Source organism: Plectropomus leopardus, chromosome 10 (assembly GCF_026936395.1).
Source record: "Plectropomus leopardus strain MGB_pleo_1.0 chromosome 10, ASM2693639v1, whole genome shotgun sequence".
Lineage (NCBI taxonomy): Eukaryota > Metazoa > Chordata > Actinopteri > Perciformes > Serranidae > Plectropomus > Plectropomus leopardus.
Genome location: NC_142185.1, coordinates 20,776,623 through 20,798,879, shown reverse-complemented (window position 1 = coordinate 20,798,879; position 22,257 = coordinate 20,776,623). Strand labels below are relative to the sequence as shown.

At 41.2% G+C, this 22,257-nt stretch overlaps 2 protein-coding genes across 2 annotated transcripts in view; one reads left to right on the top strand and one right to left on the bottom strand.

Moving 5' to 3' along the window:
• The window catches only part of pde11a (phosphodiesterase 11a), a 59,661-nt gene extending 56,917 nt beyond the window's left edge, over nt 1-2,744 (top strand). The window contains exon 20 of the mRNA XM_042494759.2: nt 266-2,744. Coding sequence (XP_042350693.1) covers nt 266-499 — 234 coding nt within the window. The 3' untranslated portion in view covers nt 500-2,744. The remainder of the gene's footprint in view (nt 1-265) is intronic.
• A 3,261-nt stretch (nt 2,745-6,005) lies between these two features.
• Nucleotides 6,006-22,257, bottom strand: part of agps (alkylglycerone phosphate synthase) — a 36,578-nt gene continuing 20,326 nt past the window's right edge. Inside the window, exons 13-20 of the mRNA XM_042494844.2 lie at nt 20,218-20,294; nt 20,018-20,130; nt 17,645-17,714; nt 16,311-16,372; nt 15,338-15,427; nt 12,694-12,793; nt 11,821-11,878; nt 6,006-7,613 (exon numbers count right to left, since the gene is read on the bottom strand). Of these exons, the coding sequence (XP_042350778.2) occupies nt 7,492-7,613; nt 11,821-11,878; nt 12,694-12,793; nt 15,338-15,427; nt 16,311-16,372; nt 17,645-17,714; nt 20,018-20,130; nt 20,218-20,294 (692 nt within the window). The 3' untranslated portion in view covers nt 6,006-7,491. The remainder of the gene's footprint in view (nt 7,614-11,820; nt 11,879-12,693; nt 12,794-15,337; nt 15,428-16,310; nt 16,373-17,644; nt 17,715-20,017; nt 20,131-20,217; nt 20,295-22,257) is intronic.

Below are 22,257 nucleotides of genomic sequence, written 5' to 3'. Positions count from 1 at the left end.
ATTTTGTGAAAAACTGGAATTACGAGTAACACGATGAAGCTCTTAATCAAGCATGCAGGAAACTTCAGGGTGTGGGGTGCCTGGTAGCTCCCCTGGTAGAGCGGGCGCCCCATGTACTGTGCAAATCACAGATCTTTTTATATATCATATATCATATATTATATATTATATATCATGCAGCCCTAATCTGGGGCCACTGCTTCGTATGCTGATGGTGTTTGTCTTTATTTTTCACGTGTATTTTCCCATTTCCATCTTTCTCTAGACTCTGGTCAAGTTGAATCCCAAACTTCAGCCGATGGTTGACATGATCAAAGCTAACAGGGCCAACTGGGAGGAACTGAACAAGAAGAGACAACGCGGCCAAAGCGTTTCTCCTCCCTCCAGCCCCTGCAGTGGCGAGAGCACCGAAACAACCGTCTGCACCGTGGCCAAAACGGGCAGCACGCCGTGCTGCAGCAGCGACGCTGACGGCACGCCATCTAAACCTGTTAGTTAGCTTCTGAAGCCACCCCCGAGCTGATCTCTTAGGCTTACTTCCTCTTAAATGCAGCCTGCAACAGAGGCAGTGCAGTGCATGCAGAGGTTCTTGGGCTCTGCTCCTCTTCGCTTTTGCTGCTAGAGATGAGCTTTAGACTTGAGCGCGGCGCTATCATAGAGGTTTTTCTGCTCCCTTCAGTGTTCCAGTGCTGAAGGCTGACAGAGCTGTGTTTGGCGAGCTTGTCGGAGCAGCTACAAATCAGCTGATGACAACATGTCAGAAAGGAAACTCAAACCACTGTGTCAACACGTCAACCAGTGATTTAACACTAACTATTCTGGGCATTGCACAGATTTTTCGGCACAATAAGGCATGGAGAATATTGGAGAGGAACGTTTGTCTCTGCTGTGGTTCGTTTTGCTCTCAGTACCTCCTTGTTGCTCGCATTTTGTCCAGAGTAACAGAGATATTTTTTGTAAATCTGTACATAAGTTATTATTTACAAGTGCTGTTTAAGGACGTGTAAGCTCTGAAGTGTAACGTGGCTGTAAAGTTTCTGAAGGATAAAGGAGTGCAGGGGCAGCAGGACCTGTGACAGCGCTTGCAATGCAAATTGAGTGCTCCGCTCCCTCCCTTCCTGTGCCTTGTTTTAAGATCCTACTGAAAAAATGCATGGCCTCCTCACCGAGATTCTTACATAGTACAGAAACCCGTGTTGAACGATAACATATTTTTGCCATAATTTATAAAAACCAATGACTGCAGCTCTGTATTCCCGACCCCTTGTTAGCCACAAAGCATCAACATTATACACATGAAGAAGTCTATTTTGCCCAATTTTATAAACGCAGGGTGTCACTTGTCACACACACACAAACACACACAATGTGCCTTGATGACGCTGTTCTGATATCACATTAATTTCTGCAGAAATTTCATCTGCTGATTTAACGCTGACGGCTGAAACATGAAGTAATGTTACATTAAATAAACTCCTCACGAAACTACTTTAAAAAGAGCAGTTTGAAATTTTAAGAAATACAAATACTTAGACAAGAGGCTTCACACTCATATCCCTCTCTTAAAGGAACAGTGTGTAGGATTTGTCGTCCATGTAGTGGTGACGCTGCAGAATGCGACCAACTGAACGCTTCCCTGACCCCTCGCTTACGGCCATTTCCGATGACCCTCTGGTGACGTAAAAATGCCCTATCTCGAGTCAGGGTTTGGTTTGTCCGTTCTGGGCTGCTGTAGAAACATGGCAGTGCAGCAGACCTGCCAGGCCCTCAGTGGGTGTACAAACTTTAAAGCCAATGAGATGTAGTGGCCACACCGTGTAAGAACAACGTCCACGTCCATCACGTGATGCCATTTGGCCCCAAAAAAGACTGTTTCGCATAGACTTTATACAGTACAGTGTGCTGCGCTTTTTACCCTTCACTGTTTGTATTAAGTAAAGAAAGCCAAGATAACCAGCAGCTTTATTTAAGGTGAAATTATGAAAGTGGTATCCTCTTGTCTAACTTGCTGCCAGTAAGTGAGTAAGTGTATTTCCTAAAATGTCACACTTTTGCTTTAATCAGATTTCTGTCTCTCTCAAAGCTCACAAATGCTACTTAAACAACTTTTATAATCTCCAAAACAAGACTGAGACACTGAAACTTGTAGTACTGAAGTGCCCGTGTAGTCACATGCTATTATTTTGATATTATTATTATTATTATTATTATTATAAGTATTATTTTTTAGGTGGGGGTATGCCTTATGAATTGTGTTGTAGCTTTGTTAATTAGAGTTTAAAATGTGACAGTGCACATTGTGTGGCATGGATCTGTGTACTCTACTGTATTTTAGTTGAAGAGCTGAATTGAAGTCGACCAGAAAAATTTTGAATTGCATGTTTTATGCAGTATTAAATTGAACCACTTGCTAAGGATGTAGCAAATGTGAGCCAACAAATACCTCGTACTTTGAACTTCATGAGTAAACACATTATCTCATCGGAAATGCATGATTTAAATTCTATTATTGCATCATGTTACGTGAATTATGAATATCGCTGTTCTATTTTTCTATTAGGTCTCCAAATGGAGCCAAACTTCTACTTTGTCTTTTTTGCAATGTAACGTGCTTCTTGTATTTCTTCTTTCCTCTCCCTGTTTGGACTCTGGATTTGTTAACGGCGGGCTAAACTGAAAGAAACCTAAGGCATGAAAAGGCAAATGTGCAATGTTTCTGTTCAGAGTTTAAATAAAAATATGCTGCTATATGTCTTCAGCTTTATTCAGACGCAAAACTACATTCACCCAAGTATTTAAGATGATTGTACTTTACTTGAGTATCTCTATTTTATTCTTCTCCGCTACAATTCAGAGGCCGATATTGTTAGTTACTTTAAAGATTGATTTTAGACCAATAATTAACTTAGAAAATATGAAAAAATGTTATAGATTAAACTACCCAGCAGTATAAACAACCATTAAAATGACCATCACTTTAACCAACATCAAGGGACGTAAAGGGCACTAGAATATTATATTCAAATAGAAATACTGTCACTTTAAAAATGTACTTAAGTAAAAGCAAAAGTTAAGGCTATAGGTGTAAAAAATGTACTTAGATAAAAGTAAAATGCAGACCACTTAAAATGCACTTTTTACATGTTAAAAGAACAGATAGTAATAGTAGTGATTTAACACAGAAAAAATAAGCTGTTATATCGCACTCTTCAAAGCCAAACTCCACTGAGGATATATATATATATATATTACTAGAATTAATCAGAAAACAGGACAAAACTCAGACAATTAAACAAAAATAACCAACAATAAATATGAAGTCCATGGTAGCTGCAACACACATTATTAGACTGCGTAAATATAATATGATATCCTGACAATTCATATGAAATCCACAGCAGACTAAAACGTAGCCATCAACACATATGCATGATGTACAAACAATGTAAACTGCACGGCGGCAGCAACCAGACACATATTATAGTCGGCAGTAAGCAGAAACAAACTATGCTCACGTTTTCATAAAAGCAGAAAAACTTGGTGCATTTGTACAGTTTGAAACCCTGAACATTTTCACAAATGGAGCAATCGAAAAAGTGCCTTGTGGCCATTTTACTAAACCCCGTAACAAAATAATGTAGATATTTCATCATTTCTCCTGAACCAATAACAATGTTATTATGGTCAATCATTACAGCAACGAGACACACAACACTAAATTACTGGGTGCTACTTGTTACTTACAAAAAGGTACAACAAAAATGTGTTTTTGTACTCACCCACCTGGTCTGGATGTCATCCTGCACAGTGAAGTCCTCCATAATCTGCTGCAGGTTCAGCTGCTCTGCTCGGTCGTCCTCAAAGCATGATACAACCAGTCCACTTTGTCCTTCTGTCCCAGTATAACCAGTCTATTCAGCCTCTCTGTCCCACTGGGATCCTCACAGTTTTCCAACATGTTGAGCTGACAGAGGCTCTGCAGTCCCGAACAGCTTCTGTTTCTTTGGATCTCCAACATCACTGAAGGCCAAAGCTCCTCTGTGGACCACCTGGAGGATCCACAAACATGCATCACCTTCTGCATGTCTGCAGGCAACTGTCATGGCGACATCCCTGGTGTGTTTGATTTGGGTCACTTTTGGCGCATTAAATCAAATGAAGGTGGATGCAACCTCTTTATATGACTTGATCCTTAATCTGACTGCGCTGTTGTGCATGCATGTAGGCCCAGCTAACTATTCAAACGGTATTATGGTTATCCGGCGTTTTGACCGCGCAGAATTACCCGCCAACACGACGTAGGTTTCAATTGTCGAGGACACGCCCACACCTTTGCTTACATTCTTCTTCTTCGTTTAGATTCCCGGCAGTCGTGATGCTTTGCGGCATTAAGCTGCCGCTCACAGGTCGGTCTTGGTATCACTCTAAATCTCTGTCAGTTTGATAGTGATCCTGGAGAAGATATTTATATAAAGTGCAGGACTGCTTTCACATGAACCACATTCATACCTGTGGATGTAGATGTATGGCTACCGGAAGCTCTGATTCAGCTCCGACACGCGAACAGTGAAGGTGAACATTATAACAGGTGAGGCAGCTTTATTTGTATAACACATTTCATGCAACAGGGTAATTCAAAGTGCTTTACAGAGCAATAAAATACAAAAAATATAATTAAGGATACGGATTTACAATAAAAGAGAAAGAGATGAAATAGAAAAGATAAAAATAATTACTAAATGGTTAAAAAAAACTGCAGACAAGGTGTGCAAAGGTAAAAAGATTATTTTAAATGATTAAAAATCAAGTTTAAAATAAGTTTGTAGTCAACAGGTATGTTTTCTGGTACAGAGTCACCTCTCTGTCCTCCTGCAGACATCAGCAGCTTCATCTCTGCTGCAGCTGCTGACCACAGTTCATTTTTTCACTGATTTTTGTATTGAATTGTTAATTATAAGGGCAAAATGCAATAAATGTAATGGACACCAAATAGAATTTACTCCCAACTTCCCACCTAGACCCACCTCCAACTTTTGGCACATACAATAAAACACACACACAAAAGAAATAATAAGTAAGTAGGTTAAATAAATAAATTGATTAGTTAACATTTTTCCATTCTGCTTCTGAAAATGAAGGGTGCAGGTCATCTTGTTGTTCTCTCAGATATTGTTGTTGAAGTCAGATTTAGGGGAGAAATGTTGGAATTGATGAATGCAGGACTTTCACTTGTAATGAAGTATTTCTATAAACCATTAAGTAAAGAACCTAAATACTTCCTCCACTATATTTTCTGCCACTTCATACACACCGCATTTCTCCCAGTGCAGTGCTGACCTCATGTGGACAAATGTATACTTACACATGAAATGTGTCAATGACATACTGCAGATATACGCACATTTCATTGAAAAGGAATTACGTGATGCAGCCACGTTAGAAATACAATAACACATTAAAAGGAAAATATAAATTAAATGCATGTATATGAACCTGTTATCAATATTTGACAGCTCTAAGAATTGCAGTGATTAATCACAGATGGTAAATCCCTCATGTATTATTTATATCTGCTGCATTTCTCTCACACAATCCTCAGTATTAAGCTACAGTGTGATAACTGCAGTGTATTGCATCGTCCAAGGCTGAGCTCTACTGCTGTTGATAGGTGGTGGTGACGTCAGCCAGCAGTGTGTGGGTGGCTGTGTGGGTGAAGATGACTCCCAAATGAGCCTGTGTGTAGAAAAAAAAATCTTCCAGTCAAGAAGCAAAATACAGGCAGTGTTAGACTCCTCTGCGTCGGATTACCTTGAGCTCAGCGTAGCACAGGTAAAGGAATAAAAAAAAAAAGCTGCTCTCAGGCTCCTGTTGACCCTCTGAGCTCCATCTGACAACATAAATAAAAGCTACTATTGAGGAGCTGAATTGGAAATGATGTATGAGAGAGGGGGAGGGCGCCGCTCTCTGAGCCGTGTTGTAAATAACCGAAAGAAAAATCCAATAAATGGGATGTTTTAGTTCAATTTATTGCACAAACAGCATTGACAAAATGTACTCAGATGTTAAGAGACGTGGAAAATAACAAAAAGGTACATCCATAACGTTCAAAAGCTCTTGCACGTTTTTGTTGTTTTTTTTTTGACACAGAGGTAAAATGTTACATGACGGGTCCTTTAATTTGGGGGTAATGTTATGGATTAAAATGGACAAAGGGACATGTGAAGATTAGAAGGGGGGGGGGAAGGCAAGATTCCTCGGCAAACTGCTCTCTTAAAGATTTACTTTGCTTCAAAATCAATGGGGACAAATGGTACAAGTCTGGTATCAAATTGTAGTACATTACAGTATCCGTTCCAAAAAACCTTTACACAGTACAGATAACAAGGGGAACTGTTTCAGGCGGATTTCTCTATGGAGCAGAAATACAGTGTCTTTAACATAAACATGATGTAGAAAGTTTTAGCACATATAACAGTCACAAATATCTACAGCTATCAGAATGGTTCTCTTTGCATATGCTGATTAAAAAATATAGTTAAGCTGTGCATGAAGTTAATATGTGAAGGTCACATCTGTGTTTACAGTATGTCTGCATGATCTGATGTGTTGAGTCTTTGGTACGACGTGAGCACCGGGATCCAGAGGCCTTAAACTGCCGTCACATTTGAAGCAGGCGTGATCGAAAAAACGCGATGGCTTTTTTTTCCCCCTACTTCGCTTTCTCAGTAACAAACCATGCAAGGTAAACGCTTTCAGTACAAAAAACTAAACACACAAGGAATATCTCTCTTTGTAATCATACTGTACTTCTAGGAGGGGAGGGCTCTTGTTAAAATTTGGTAGGGGGAGGTTTTAGTCGAGGCACGCACACACATATAGAGTCGAGAAAAAGTCTCTTATGGCAATAGGTCGGTACAACAAAAGGCATGAGGGCAAGAAAAAAAGATGGGAGACACGGGAAACATCATGTCCAAAGTTAATTCGCTTCACAAAGGGACTCACAAGCGGAGCGTTTAGTCTGAGAAGGGGAAGGCAGACATAAGCTTTAGAAAGGCACAGAGCTTTAGAAAGCGCATTCATCTAACTTACTAAAGAAGTGCCACACACACGCGCGCAAACGCACAAGAGGAAAGTAAAGACAAACAGATGAGTTAACAGTGTTGGCAAGGATATTTACGTAAGAAAACATGACAAAAATCAAGGTTTTGTTGCATCATGTCTGGTTGCATCATGGCCGTAGCTCCTACAACAAGCCGAGGCCGCGACTCATCAGCAACAACGAGCTTCACTGTGAGTGATTGTTACAGCATATTAAGTGCAATATAACGTAACAGAAAAAAAAAGAATCGATAAATGGCACCGAATGACATTTTTGATGAAAAAGACAAACATCTCTCTCCGTTTTAAATTCACATTTAGTATCTATTAATCCAAAATGCACAAGATGCCTTTTTTTTTTTTTTTTTTAAAAAAGGGGAGATAAATGTGAAATTAGAGGAGGTTCCTGTTGCCGAAGATGTTTTGGGGGTCCACCCAGTCCTTGACAGACTTGAGCATCCCAATGCCGACGCTGGAGATGGTCTCTCTCATCCACTCCTTCCGAAGTTTTCCCACTGAATGACAGAGGAGAGAAAATAAATAAATAAATAAACTCATGGAAGAGGACCGAGGGGGAGAAATAGAGGAATCGGCACGGCTGATTGCTCAGCGGGCTGCTGGGAGCCAATCAATCTTGTGAGAGTGAGTGAATAAACAGAGGGTGATAAATGCTTTTATTCAGAGAGGAGAAATGTTTTGCATGGCATGATTTATGGAGCTCAGCAGACTATCAAACTCATTAGGCTCTGTGTGTTCCCAGAGGAGGGGCCGGCTGGCGGCTGTAGCGGGCCGTCCCCAGCTCCCTCGCTCTTTGAGCCACCACTCCCCTCCGTTTCCCTCCCTCCAGAGTCGCTGGAGCGTTTGTCTGTGTGTTTCTGTCTCATTGTGCGCACGAGCGCGCTCCTCCAGCTGACCTGCGAGGGGTGTTGTGCTTGCTTGTCCTGAACGCCACTCCGTGCCCTCTGACACTGGCCTGATCACCAACAGGGTGCCAAAGCCAACCATGGAGCGCCACACAATGGTCCTCTGTCAGCAGGACTTTGGCTTTCAGCCGCTCTTCACCCTCCCTCCTCCTCCTCCTCCTCCTCCAAACCCCCAACCTGAGGAGCGAGGGAGGCAGTGGCACCAAGCCTAGTGAGGGTGCCCATTGCTTCACCAGCTGTCCAGTCCGACATACTCCACGGCGTCTTTGCCCGACAGGTTCTTAGCGGAGAGTCTGGAGCCAGCGAGAGGTCTGGTGACTGCGGAGGACTGGGAGAACCTCACCGCAGAGCCAAACTATTGTTAGAGAACTTCACATAAAATAGAAACTTTGATTTTCTACCAGCCGATAAAGGATTTCTGAAGCTGTGTGTAAAAACAGCCACAATCTGCACAATGAGGATCGATTGTAATATGTCACATTATCTGTAAATGCTGGGGATTTTTTTTCTATTTTGTTTTTACTTGGTAGTTGAGTCTAAAAAAAAAAAATAAATTGGGGGAGTGAGCAAGAGGAATGACATCCAACAAAGATCCCGACCAAGCTAAGCAGAAAACGGCCCAGAGGCCCCAAGACCCCTGAGGGTCCGAAAAGCCATAGACTTAATGTGTGTCAATTGATTTTTGGTCATTTAATTAATTGCACATTTAAAGTATTATGGTACACTTCACTAAATAAAACAGCATTTATTAAAATGACCACAATGGGGGTGCAATGGCAAATTCTTGCCCCACCTCTAAAGGTTTATCCTGCCAGGCCATGTAGAATGAGACTTTTAAATCCATTAATCAACAGATAATATCAATAAATTGTCAATTTAAAGCAAAAATGACAAAAAAGTCTCTAGTTGTAGTTTCTCAAATGTGAGGATTTGCTGCTTTTCTCTGTTTTATATTAGCATAATTTAATATATTTGGGTTTTAAGTTGGTCTCTAGCAAATTATGTTGACATTTTTTCGGTAATTTATCTTTCAAAGAAAAAAAACTGATTAGAAAAATAAAAGATCAACTGATAATTAAAATAACTTAATAGATGCAGCTTTAATCACCAACCTGAATTGAACTGAGGACAATGCTGTTAAACAGTTTCCACATTTGAACACTTTAAAAACAGTTTAGAAATAACAACTAGTCATCAGTATTGTGGAGAAGTGAACATTGTCAGTTTGATCATTTCTAAAGAGGAGTTTGAAATCTATTTTTTAGTAGCTTTGGTTCACCAAAATAAATGTATCCTAGGATTGCTGTAGTTCAACTTGCAAAGCTTTTAAAGTAGCCTCCCCAACACTGCTAATCCTCACAAAAATATTTAATTTTAAAGCAAAGCAAAGAGCCTTAAGTAGAAGTAAAACTTTGCGTTGGCTACATTAAGAAAAAATGAATAAAGACAAAATAAAACTAAAATACATCAGATCGTGGCTGGGTAAATGTTAACTTGGAGGTTGTGTCAACCTAAAAGAAACACATATCTATATTCCAAAACTTGAGATAAATTTGAGAACAGAGCAGATTAGAGCAGCTGCTGCTCGCTGAGTAAACATCTGAAACCAGCAGTGTAATCGCTTGAGATTAGATACAGAGGCCTGAATAAGGAAGGTGTATGATGGGAGCGTTCACACGCCTTCGCTTCTCTCTCTGCACACCTCTCTTTGCATCACTAGCTGGCGAGCGCCGGTGTTAATAGGACATGTTGAGGGAAGGGGCCGCCTGTTATCAGAGTCCAGCCAGGAGACCCAGATGGGGATCAGCCATGAGGCTAGTGAGGCCCGTTTCCTGACAAAACAGGGCAGACAGTGGGGTCACCAGGGACTCTGATACCACACAAACCTCCAGATGGTGACAGAGGGACCAATCAGCTGCTACCCAATAACTAAGAAAGTACCCTGCTCTCCACAACCTCCTCCTCTTCACTCCTTCCTCCTCGTTCCACCTCCATCCCTCCCTCCTCTCAGGAAAAGGAGAGAAAACAGAAGGTGCTGGGACTGCATCATTGCCTCCATCACTGTGATAATTTACACATCTATCTTGTCATATTCTCTCTTTTTTGCTTGCTATTGCAATCAATCTCAGCAGGCTGGAACTGTGCAGCTGAGACATGCAAAGAGGAGCAGGTAGTTATTCCAGAAATGACAGATTTCTTTTTAAAAAGTGTTGTATTTCTCCGGTGCGGAAAAGCCCGGGGAAGCGCGGGGCAAAAGGCGAGGAGGGAACCTCACTGAATCAGGTTATTTCTCTACCTCCTGAGTGCAGTGACCTGTGCGGAGCTGCGGTTGGCAGAGTTAGTGAGATGGGAGCTTTGCAGAGCCACAAGGTGAGGTGCAGATGCTGAGCACCCCAGGGTGGCCCTCGTACAGAGGAGACTATAGTTGCCATGCTGAGCCTCAACCCCTGGACACGCTCCTCTCGCACTCCCCGAGCCTCTCTGACAAATGGGGGTCAGGACATGAAAGACGGGGTAAGGTAGCGGCCCTGCCTTCTTGTGATATGGCCGAGCTGGAGTATTGGCTGATAGATGGATGACTCTCCTGGTGATGGATGTTCAACAACTCTTCACCGCTGCGACACTGGTGACCTAGTTAAAGAGGACATTTCTCCCAACGCCCTGGCTTTCAGAACCAGTGAATAATCAAACATAGAGCAGATCTTTTTGTGGGTGATAAGCTTGAATCCATCTAAAGTTAAAACTGTCTGCGGTTTTCGTGCAGTACAGCACCATGATGGTGGTTTTGGCTGAGTATTATGTCCTGCAGAGGAAGAGGTACGGCGCTTTACACGCCCAGATTCCCTTACCTACGCCCACGCAGCACAACACTGACCTGCTGTAAATACAGGGCCACAAAAATGTATATTTCCTCCGGTGCCCTCCCACCTCACCATCCTTGACTACATCTGTTTTGTTTGATACACAAAACCCAGTAAAACTAGCTCCATTTGTCAAGCGCTGATTGTGGGCAGACAAACCGGCCTGTCTGCGCTCAGATAGCGAGCCCCACTGTTATTAATCACAATTACAGAGTGGGCCTCGCACGCGGGAGCTGCATCAATATCCCCTCCTCTCCTCCCCCCCTGTCACCTCCCCGTGCTGCACGGGGTGGCTGGGCCACCGTTTGGAGGTCAGTATACAGCCAGCGATAACGGCAGCATCATTTACCCCGACCCGCCGCCTCCTTTTTATTAGCAATCTTTTAATTTTGAACCCGTCCCCGCCTTCAGGAAAAATTGTGATTTAATATCGCAGCTGATTCACTGCATACTGTTTTTGACAGGTGTGATGAATAGCCTGAAGTGATGTATGAAAACAGCGAGGCGGATGGCAATATAGATAAGGCAGCCATTTCGGTTAGCCCTGATGGGGCCCGCAGAGTTGTTTCGCCGCCCTCCCCTTCTCACGTTTCATTTGGTCACTGCTAAAATGAACAAATAGCCGAGTCAGAGCCATTCATCTGAGCCGCAGGAACGTATTTTGGACACGTGAAGGAAGCGATGAAAGATCTCCGACCAAATGCACATTTATAGAACGACTGGCCGCCTGCTTGCTAGCATGGAAGGGCCCTCTGGGAGAGCTCGCCATGCTGCCTTTGCCACTCGCTGCAGCCTCTTTTCATAAATTATAATCTGGGAGAAGGTGCGAAATATGTCATCCCACTCAATGTTCTACTTGTGAATTATGTGCATTTGTTTAGTGCATGTTTGCAGAAAGAGACCCAATATTTTAGAATTAAGTTTTCAGGTTGAGGTACCTCCATGGTGATGTGACAAGCTCCCTCCATTGGCAAGGATCTCTTCTCTAGCTGCATGCTGGGAAGAAAAAAAAAGATACTTTTATTACATATGGCATACAGGCATGTCACAATACCAGAAATTTTGTAGTCGATACCAGCAAAATTTCACACTTCCTAATATCCAGTGGATTACCACTGTAAAAAACAAAAATAAAACAGTGCCATGTGCTTAAACATACACTCCTTAATTAAAAGCATCTATATTTAAGTTAATTTAAATTCTATTATTAATCCCTGATGACCCACCTCAAATGCAAAGTGCTAATCTACATGGGTTAATGAGATTTTGACAAAAAGTGACTGGTACAAATGCAGAAATTTCACCCTCAAAGTTTTACAGCTTTTGGCATCCAGAAAAACAATGCCAAATGTGCAGCGCTCAGCGCTCAGCGCTCAGCACTCAGCACTAAGCGTAGTGTAAATATACGCTGATCTTATTCCAAAGAATGGGAAAAAAAAGTGGCTTCAGGAAAAAACGCTTTTGTTTTTAACAAGCAGAGGTGCATGTTATTGTCTTCAATGTGTTGTTTTTGTTCTTTTGTACTTTTAGGTATTTTTCTTCCTTTGGCATTTAACGGCAGACTGGAACACTTGTAGGTGTATATGCTGCCCTGTCAGGTTGCATTCCCGGTACTTGAAAAAAAAGTACCGTCATGTCTTCAGGATTTTGGTGTCATGTTGGTACTAAAGAATCAGTTCTCGTTACATCCTTAATTACATATTACTCTCTGCTGTGCTGGAGATTCAACATAACATCAAATCAGATGTAATTCTGACCTTTGAAAGCACTGACTCATGCCATAATGTTGATCAAAATGAAACTGTTCATACCTCCACTTGTTCATACACGTGTACTGGATCACTGAGTCCCCTGTAGTTGAAGGCAAAGTAAAAGTAGACACAGGCACCAGCGTCATACGTCTGAGTCACCCTGCGAGAAAACAGGTAAAAGTCTTTTAAGTTTACATGAGCAGAAAAGACTCCTTAATGTTTCTCCTTCAGCGCTGGAAATCTAATTTACATATATACAAAGAGTACCACTTTGTCATGGCGCTCCATTTTCATACAATAAACGCATTTTTTGCCCCCTGATTGAAAGACAAAGTAATGTGGGTGGTTTTACTTCCCCCAATGAACCCCTGACCTCAATTCCATCCAGGTTTCCAGAGAGCAGAGGCAGCGTGGAAGCAGTCACCTTTAATAACATAACATTATCAGACATTTAATGGCCACCAAATGCTTTTACTGAATCATCTGAGCCACATTTGTGCTGCACAGACCTCAATGACTCACTGATGCGGGACAGAAAACTGATCAGAGATTTTTTTTTTATTTTTTTTTTTACACAGCACAAAATATCGCTCCTGTTCATCAAGAATATGTGTAAAAAAAAAAAAAAAGTTTTCCAGTTTGCATGTTTTCTCTCTCTGGTCTCGTTCCCTGTGGAGGAGCAGAGTGCAGAGCTCTTGTTCATTTGACATGCCCCATCACCTGGCACACTGACTGTTCTAGAGGTTAAATGGACAAATCAATCATGTGACAGACTGCAGCCGGGAAATGAATGGCTGTCGCATAATCAGGCTGAGGCCTAATCTGTCCGCAATCGGCGAGCGGGAGCCTGGTGGTGCTCCTCGACCGGTTCACCGTCTGTTTGTCAGATTGTCCGTCCATCTGTCTATATGCGTGGCTCTTGCTAACTCACAAGAGGTCAGGGGTTGGACTAGTTAGGCAAACCATTACATTTATGGAGTATTGATGAGTATTTTTTTAGTATTTTTTTATTTTTTTGAATATTGATGACTGTCAAGTACCAAAAGTTGTCCATGAATGTCTGGTCAGATTCATAATTTTGTGTGCTATTTTTTTTCCATATAGTTCCTGATCTACAGCAAAATTTTGACAATTTCAGACAAAAACGACAAATATGTTCAGCTGCTTATCTCAGCTGCTTGTGTTCAAACATTTAAAAGATAAGTCCATATTTTTTCTTGTGATATACAAATCCAATGAAACTCCAAAACCAACAATTAATTTATCCTTCTAACAAATATTGCTCGTTTGAACCAGAGCCAGGCCTGGGCGGTATCATGGTATTACTGTATAACGGCGTACTCAGAATTTTGGAGGGTATCATTCTCTATAGTGCCAAAAATACGCTCGTCTTTTTTCATGAGGAGATGCTGTATTGCTGTATTGTATGAAGTACACATCACGCGTCACCAGAGGTCATTCTCTACTGGTGAAACAGGCAGCTGAGCTGGGAAACTTGGCGACTGCAAGTGGTGGGGATAACGTTACAGGACTAAAAGACAGCCGGCTAGCAACATCAGAGAGAGACCACAGGCATATTTTCACACCTAACTCTTTAAGTTAAGGGTTTAATTCAACAGAACCAGAACAGGTGATTGTTGGAACAGTGGACTAACTAACTAGATAACTAACTAGACTGACCAAGACAGTTTTGGTGAGTGTTATTTTGTTTCTGTTGAGTTTAAATGAAGTGTGTTTTATGGCGAATTAAAGCGGCAATTAAGAGATTTGAATTCAAAAGGTGTACAGTTTCAGTCCTCATTTTAATAAGGAAAACAGGTGTAGGAATATCAACTGATAATTTTGTGAATTTACATATTTTTCAAATTAAACTGAAAAAGCTCAAAGTCTGCAGAATCATTGCTGGTCGGGGTGGGAGGTGTTTGTGCTACACTCAAATATTTTCATACACCTTATACCCTTCTGAGATATCAGGAAGGTATGGAAAAATAGGTACTGTCCAGGCCCACTTCGTATGACTTATTCCAATGTGCAATGGAGCTCTATTATTGTCCACAAACTATCAAAAACATATATATGAGCTACAAGTAAACTGGGTGACATGCTCTTTTTTTATAATGAACATGGCCACTGTAGTTTATTTTGAGTCAGTCTTACACAGTCCTACTGCTTTAAATACTCACTCAAGCACCAAAATGTGTATTTAACTGTAGTTGAAAATAGTCACTGACAAAAGCACTATTTACTCCTGTACTCTACACTCTCTAAAAGCTTTTAATGCCATAGAGGAATGGACTTATCCTTTAAAGATATACCATGAAGAATTTTGCAAAAAAAATAAAACAACGGATAGACTAATACAGAGGTAACTCCTCTCGATCATCACTTATGAGCCACTAGAAGTGTGTGGTGGTGCATTTATATGTATACAGGCGTATACATATAACTGTGTGTATACTGTGCAATCGCACAGCACTCAGGTAAGGTCCTGATTTTATAAAAAGGTAGTAATTAGATGCCAAACTGTAAGCAACTGGCATCTAAGAGACACAGCGACTGAAAACAAAAAACCCAAATATAGCGAAGCCAAATGCCAGATGAGAGTAAATCTGGGATTGGCTTCAACCCTCCCTTCTGCGGGCGAGTGTGTTTACAGTTACAACAATCCTGCATAGAATCCCTTTAAACATTTGCAATTCATTACCTGCATGTTGACAATGGTGGAAACTGCACTCCTTTGTCTTTACACTCTCGAATGATGCGTGCCTTCACATTCCGACAAATGTCCAACACCCTGGAAATAAAGCAATGGCAGAACTGTATAAAACAGAATTGCTGATGACTTTTTGAGTTTCACATCAACAGTCTTAACTTTGTCATTTGAGTATTTAAAACATGCTACTTGTGTATACGGAACTTACATTTAACTGAATTACAAATTAGCGATGCAAAATTTTCAAAATTTAAAAAAGACATGAAAAGAGGAAGAGGAGGAGACTAGCATGACAACCATTGTGGGAGAGGTTCCCTCTGGTGTGGAAATGGCCGCCAGTCCTAAGCATGTGCAGCCGTGTGTGGAGGATGGGGGGAGGATGGGTAATGAGCCAGGCACATATGCTCGCCTCAGTGCCTGATCTCTTGGTCTCTCCCGTCAGGCATGTTACACAACACGGAGTTGTGTATGTATGTGTGTGTGTGTGTGTGTGTGTGTGTGTGTGTGTGTGTGTGTGTGTGTGTGTGTGTTAGGGTGAGTGAGACAAAAATGATGATGAAACCATGGAGAAAATGCAGAACACACCACATGTGGATGTGAGATGAATATGCGGCTCATATTACATTTCCTCACACAGAGTACACACACATAGGTCTCTCCTGGTGAGAGAGTGAGTGTGTGTGTGTGTGCGTGTGTGTGTGTGTGTGTGTGTCAGTAATGGCGGGTTTGTAGGCTGAGGAGGAGGCAAAGCTTCCGCCAACGCAGAGCCAGTTAATGGGGAGGAGAGAAGGCAGGCATGAAGGTGAATGTCAAAGACAGAGGCAAAGAGAAATAAAAGAAACAGGGGCAGGAAGAAGGCAGAGGAGTCTCTTAGGACTAACTATGTGGGAGTTGAGAAAAGAAAAATGTTTACAGCTATTTAAACTAAACAGTGAAAAGCCTGCAGTCATATCAGTGTCTTTACCTGTCCCAAGGCACAGAGGTTTCAAAGGACTCCCCGATCACATAGTAGTCCATCCCCAAGTCCTGCTCAGAGTACAGTATTGTAATTAGTTGGCTGACAGGCGATTAACACACATGATTAACATGGGCTACATCCGAAACATGCTATTTAGTAGGCAAAAACAGTAGGTGAGAGATTTTAATATGAAACCAGTAGCGTGAGAATTGTACACTTTTTTCAGTGTAATACAATAGTATGCAAACACTGGACACTACACTCTCTGAGCGCAGAGCATACTCTGGGCACAGATGGAGCAGCAGAACCTCAGGCGCAGTGAAAGTGAAACCAAACTGTTCATTGCCCTGGGTCTAAAAGTTTGCATTCACTTACAGCAGCTGCTCCTCTCACCCATTGATATGATCTAGTCAGCTCGAAAAAGATCGACGGATCGATTATCCATCCTGTGAGTCCCAATCTTATTTTGGGACCATGGCTAACAGATTTCAGTCATTTTTAGTGATCCTTCAGGGTGTCTATATAGACAAACAAGGTAAATTTAAGACTTTTTAAGAACTTTGAAATACAATTTTAAATCAAATTTAAGACCAAACTTGCAACAGAAAAGAAAAATTATACTCTTTCTAAGTCAACACATTGGTGTCAGTTCAAAATGAACAGTAAGGTAAAATGAAACTGTGCTTACTGCTCTAAACACAGAAAAAAATAATGGTTTGAGTCATTGTTTAGAGGCAGCAAAAACAGACAGCATTGCGTACATACAGGTGTTGTGTCGAATAGTGTTTCCCTCCTGTTAAAATGATGTGTCTCGCAGTGCCAACGCTGGAAATTCTCACTGTGATGTAGTACTTTTTAAGGTCATTTAATTTTAAATGTGTATTTAAGACATTTTAAGACTTTTTAAGGACCTGTGGCCACCCTGTGCTCTGATGGTGACATCTAACTTTCAAGCCATAATTTGTGTTTCTTAAAAAAAAGAGCTTTACATTTAAGAAAGTAAATTACTACAGAAAGCCTCAAGTAATTAAAGGTTATTTAGGTACATATAAACTCTTCTCGTGTTTCTGTGATGATCAAAAGGACCTCTGACAGAGCTGATGAGACAGCTCTCCATTGTCATTTTGACTGCAGCCACTGTGCTCCCCTCGTGGTGTAGATACCTCCTGTTAGACACCCTGACTACAACTGTGACCACATCAAATCAAAGACCTCCTAAGGTCACATTCTGCAGCCTTTCTGTGTTGCTCACTATCCTATCTGCTGGCAGCCTGAGCCGTCCCCGCCCGCCCCACCTGCCCATCAGCGCAGGCAGAAAAAAAGCCAGAGGAGTGACCCACCCGGAGGTAAGCGATGACGAAGGTCAACATGTAGCCCCTCTGCCCATTGTCCTCTCCAGCTGCCAGCCCCCTGGAAGAAGATAACAGGGTTAATATTTAACAGCTCTTTTCTTTCAGCTTTGTTGGTCCGACCGCTCGCCTCACAGCAGCTGCCTGGGAGCCTGTCAATCCAACAATGTACAGATCAATGAAGCTATGCTCTGTGCATCGCCACAGGTCAGCCACACATCCATCACCTGCAGTGGGTAATCAGATTTTCATCTACCATCCAAACTAATCAGGCCAAGCTCATTAGAAAATCACTATATTGATTTTCACCCTTCTTCCTGTTTCCCCAACACCACAGGAAAATATTCCTCACAGAACCGCACTAATCCATCACTGGCACTTGATCTGATGGGTGATCACGACTTATTTTTAATAATGCAATAAAGCAGAGGATGCTGCATGTAACTGACAAGTTTCTTATGATTTAATTGCTGGCTGCTTCCAGCACAGAGCTCCGGCTACCTGCCATTCTGGCCACTGAGCCAAACGGTAACACCAACTGTAATGTATTTTTACCAAACTTTACCCAGGCAAAAAAAATCACTGACATCGCCCATGAGGAGCACAGAGGATTCGTGCTTCATTCCCTATTTTAACTTGTTTTAATGAACTGCTGCATTCAACAATTTATTTGAATTAATTTATCTTATCTTTGCATGCACAGCGTATATAAGACTCACTTTTTTGTTTTTTCTTAGGGATGCACGATATTATTGGCCAGTCATTGGGGGATATTGGCTTTAAAATGAAATATCGGGATTGGCCAACAAACTGATTTCTGTCAATATTACAAACCGATACATATTTCTTATTCTATTCTAAGTGAACATGTACAAAACACCAACCTTAAGTTGAAGTATTTTTCTGATTTTGCACAATGAATGAAAATTTCATACATTGAAAGGCATTTTATTTCATGTTTCATCTGCTGGTGGGCCATCATGATAACGGCATACATATAACGAAGCTGCTAGCTGCTGGCTCAGCCACCTCCATGTTAAGAGCTATGTGCAAACAACCTATGAATCACACATACTTGGGGTAGAGGGGAAACAACTGATACAGCCTAGTATTGGAACATTTTTGCATGGCAATATGGATGCACAGATGCCAAGTATAGTATCATATATAAATTATCAATTTTACAAATACAAACTAAATTTTTGGTAGCCTATCGGAATAATAAAATCAGCTGCTTTTTAGTCAACTGGATACATTTTGCTGCAATAAAATTGAAATGAGATGAACAGACTGAAAGCATTATCTATTAGATAAAAAAGATATTCAAAGTTTTCCTTCAAGAAAATGATTAGCAGTTGAAAAAAGGTAATAAAGCGCAATATATGTTATCACAATATGCAACATATTGCAACAAAATTGCAATAATAATGTACTGTGACTTAAGTATTGTGATTATATTGGATCGTGGGCCTCTGGTCATTCCCACCCTAATAAATATGTTCTGAATATCATTCATAGTTCCTTTAAACAAATTGGAGAAAAAAAATAGAATGGTTGAATTTCAAATGGCAGTTTAAAAAAAATCATGTTTGCATAATTTTGCTGCTTAAAAAATAAGATTTTTTCAAAGTCTAAATAAAAAAATAGTGTCACATTTTTTAAAAATGAAAACAAAAATGATAAACTCGAAAATTAAGAGAAAAAACTCTCCAAAACTCTACTCACTGACAGCTACATATGACAGCTAACTGGTTGGGGTTTTTTTTTTTTAATGTTTTTAAATTTTAAACAGTGAACAACATTTTGACACATTTGACTTCACAGTCCCCTCAAAATCACCATTAAAACAATAATCAATTGGATGGCACAGAGCTTAATTTACATTAGGATGAACTCATCTATGAAACTATTGTTCAGGGTTTAAAACAGACAGAGGATAGAGAGAGTATCTCTCTCAGGCTGACAGGGAACTTATTTCCACCAAAGTCCTCATTGATCTGTTTCATGATCAATCACAACAGCCAAGCACTCCCAGGCTGTGTCCTCTCGCCCTGCGCTGTCCTGAGGGGAGCTGTGTCCTGCTATCACCGCCCACAACACACCTACTTTAACATAAAAGCTGGCCTGACAGGAGGACATCCACAGGTGATCCATCAATCCACACAGAGACAAACTACTGAGTAGGAGACCAAGTCTGAAGTGTGTAACTGTGCTTCTCCATCCTTTTTACTGCTACTGCATTATGGCTGGTTAAATAAAGTGACATCAGGGCCTCAGGCATCAAAGTCTAACCAAACGGTGCTTTGTCATTTCTGTGCTTCACATGGATCTGCAGCCGTAAGACAGAGAGAAACGACTACTTACCCAAATTTTGCAGCAATGTCATAAACTTGTTTCTCATGCTGCAGGACCTTCTCACGGTCTCCCTCAAACAGCAGGGTGGCCACACACAAGCAGTTGGGGTCGAACCCTTTGAACTGGTGATTAAAAGAAGCATTTTCGTTATTCATGAAAAGCATTAGGGGCAAGCAACTGCTGGTGTTCACTTCTTATTATTTTTTAACCTTGGTGATGTAAAATTTCTTCAGTCCGTCCAGAAAGGATGTGAAAATTGAAGATACTTGAGGCTTCAGGGCGTGACCTGTGAAGATATGAGATAAGATTCAGCTCTGTCTATTCACAAAGAAGTGGGCCGACATATTTTTTTTTCACACATTAGTCATACTCTGCTTCTGCTTACATCCTCTGGCGCTCTGAGAGGGCAAGCGAGTCAGATTTATTTGGGGTTTCAAACAAAAGGAGGAAAAATAAATGGTAACATTTGAATAACTTTACAACTGGCCAGTGGCTGCCAGCGACAGCGACTATAAATCAGAGGGTTTCCGAAGGGAAGTGGGGTTGACACAGCGATATCCGTCTTCCTCACCCACACTTTTTGATTTATTTCTGATCGGACGCACAAAAGCGCCTGTGGACAAGCGAAAATGAGGGGCTGGGGCCGATGGGATGGTTATCAATCACTGCGGGTAAGTCACGGGTGATGTCGCCGAGACTTAACAGTTCATTTATTTCCCCCCATGCTCAAGTCTCTTCATCACTTAGTGTCCTAATTGTTTCCATTCCAAAATTTGATTGCAGGTCTTTAGGTCCCTCACAGCCATCATACTCCTTAATTAAATACTCAACATCCAAAGACAGAATTACACCTACACTGCACATCATTTTAGTTTTAACTTTCCCCTCTGTAGTTTGGTTGTGGGATTTTTTTGCATATCAACACTCTGCTACTAACTACAACATTCTCATTTTTCATCTTGCGTATCGAGACAGGCAGCAGCGCTAAATAGTACTTGTACTCCCAATCTGAAAAAGACCTGTGAATACATCAACCCTCCTTACTCAACAGCCAACATGATTAAAAGTGAGGACAAGCCACTAATAAGCCCAAGAAGGTATCATAGAGCCATGAGTTTTAGTTATTAGTGAAAAACCTGGTCGCTTCATCTTCCCTGCTTAATGCTAAGAAGTGCCTACTCTGTGAAAAGTGGAAATATAGGGGAGATAATGAGATCCCTGGAGACTGGGGAACTTTACAGAAATCTCTGGCAATGCCAGATGCATTCCACTAGACCTTAAGAAACAACATCATAAAACTTCAATGTAACAACTACTTAATTTTGGCCGGGGTCATTTTTCATCTTGCTTCAATTCTTTGTCTGTGTGTGTGTGTGTGTGTGTGTGTGTGTGTGTGTGTGTGTGTGTGTGTGTGTGTGTGCAGCTATTTTGCTGCAGAAATAATAATCAATTTAACAATTCAGTGCTGTGGAAGGTAAAATCGTTGCATGCTGTACCATTGCCATTCATTGTTCCTCTCTCACAGGGATACAGCACATCAATGAAACACCAACCCAAATATTGACCAAAAATATACGGCAAATTTCAGCTCTAAATGAATATGATTACTATCTCGTTACTAGCCTGTTGTGTGTATTGTGTAAAGCTCTCTTATCAGAGCCAAAAGTCACACTGAGTGTGTTTATATGGACATGGATACCCAGTTTATGATCCGGTTTTGGATTATTCTGTTTCTGTGTTTGAGCAAGTAAACATGAGAAACCTCAATATGCTTGCTAAAGTACTCTGAAAGAAACTGCAATGTATACGGCTAATATAAATAACCCAATTTCTCTGCACACATGTAAACACATATCCTGAATACAATAATGACCGGAAGCCTAATAAATCACATTCCACACTACATCATAAAACAGAGAAAAGTCCGCACACTTCAGCTCCCCTTCCAGCTTTTTTTTGAGCTACTCACGAGTGATGTTTCGAGCTACATGCTTTTCTTAAGACTTCAACACTAAATCATGTCCATCAACAGCCTAAAAGAGCTAAAAGGAAGAAAAAACACTTCCTGAAAATTAAAACCAGGTCAAATAAAGTCCTGCTTAGGGTGCCTGGTGGCTCACTGGATATTGCAGTTGCTGTGGGTTCAATTCCAGCCTTGGCACTTTGCTGCATGTCACACATTTCAGAGCGGCACCGGCTTGGAGCATTATCCATCAGCGGAAGAAGAAAATGACAGAAGGCATGTTTTG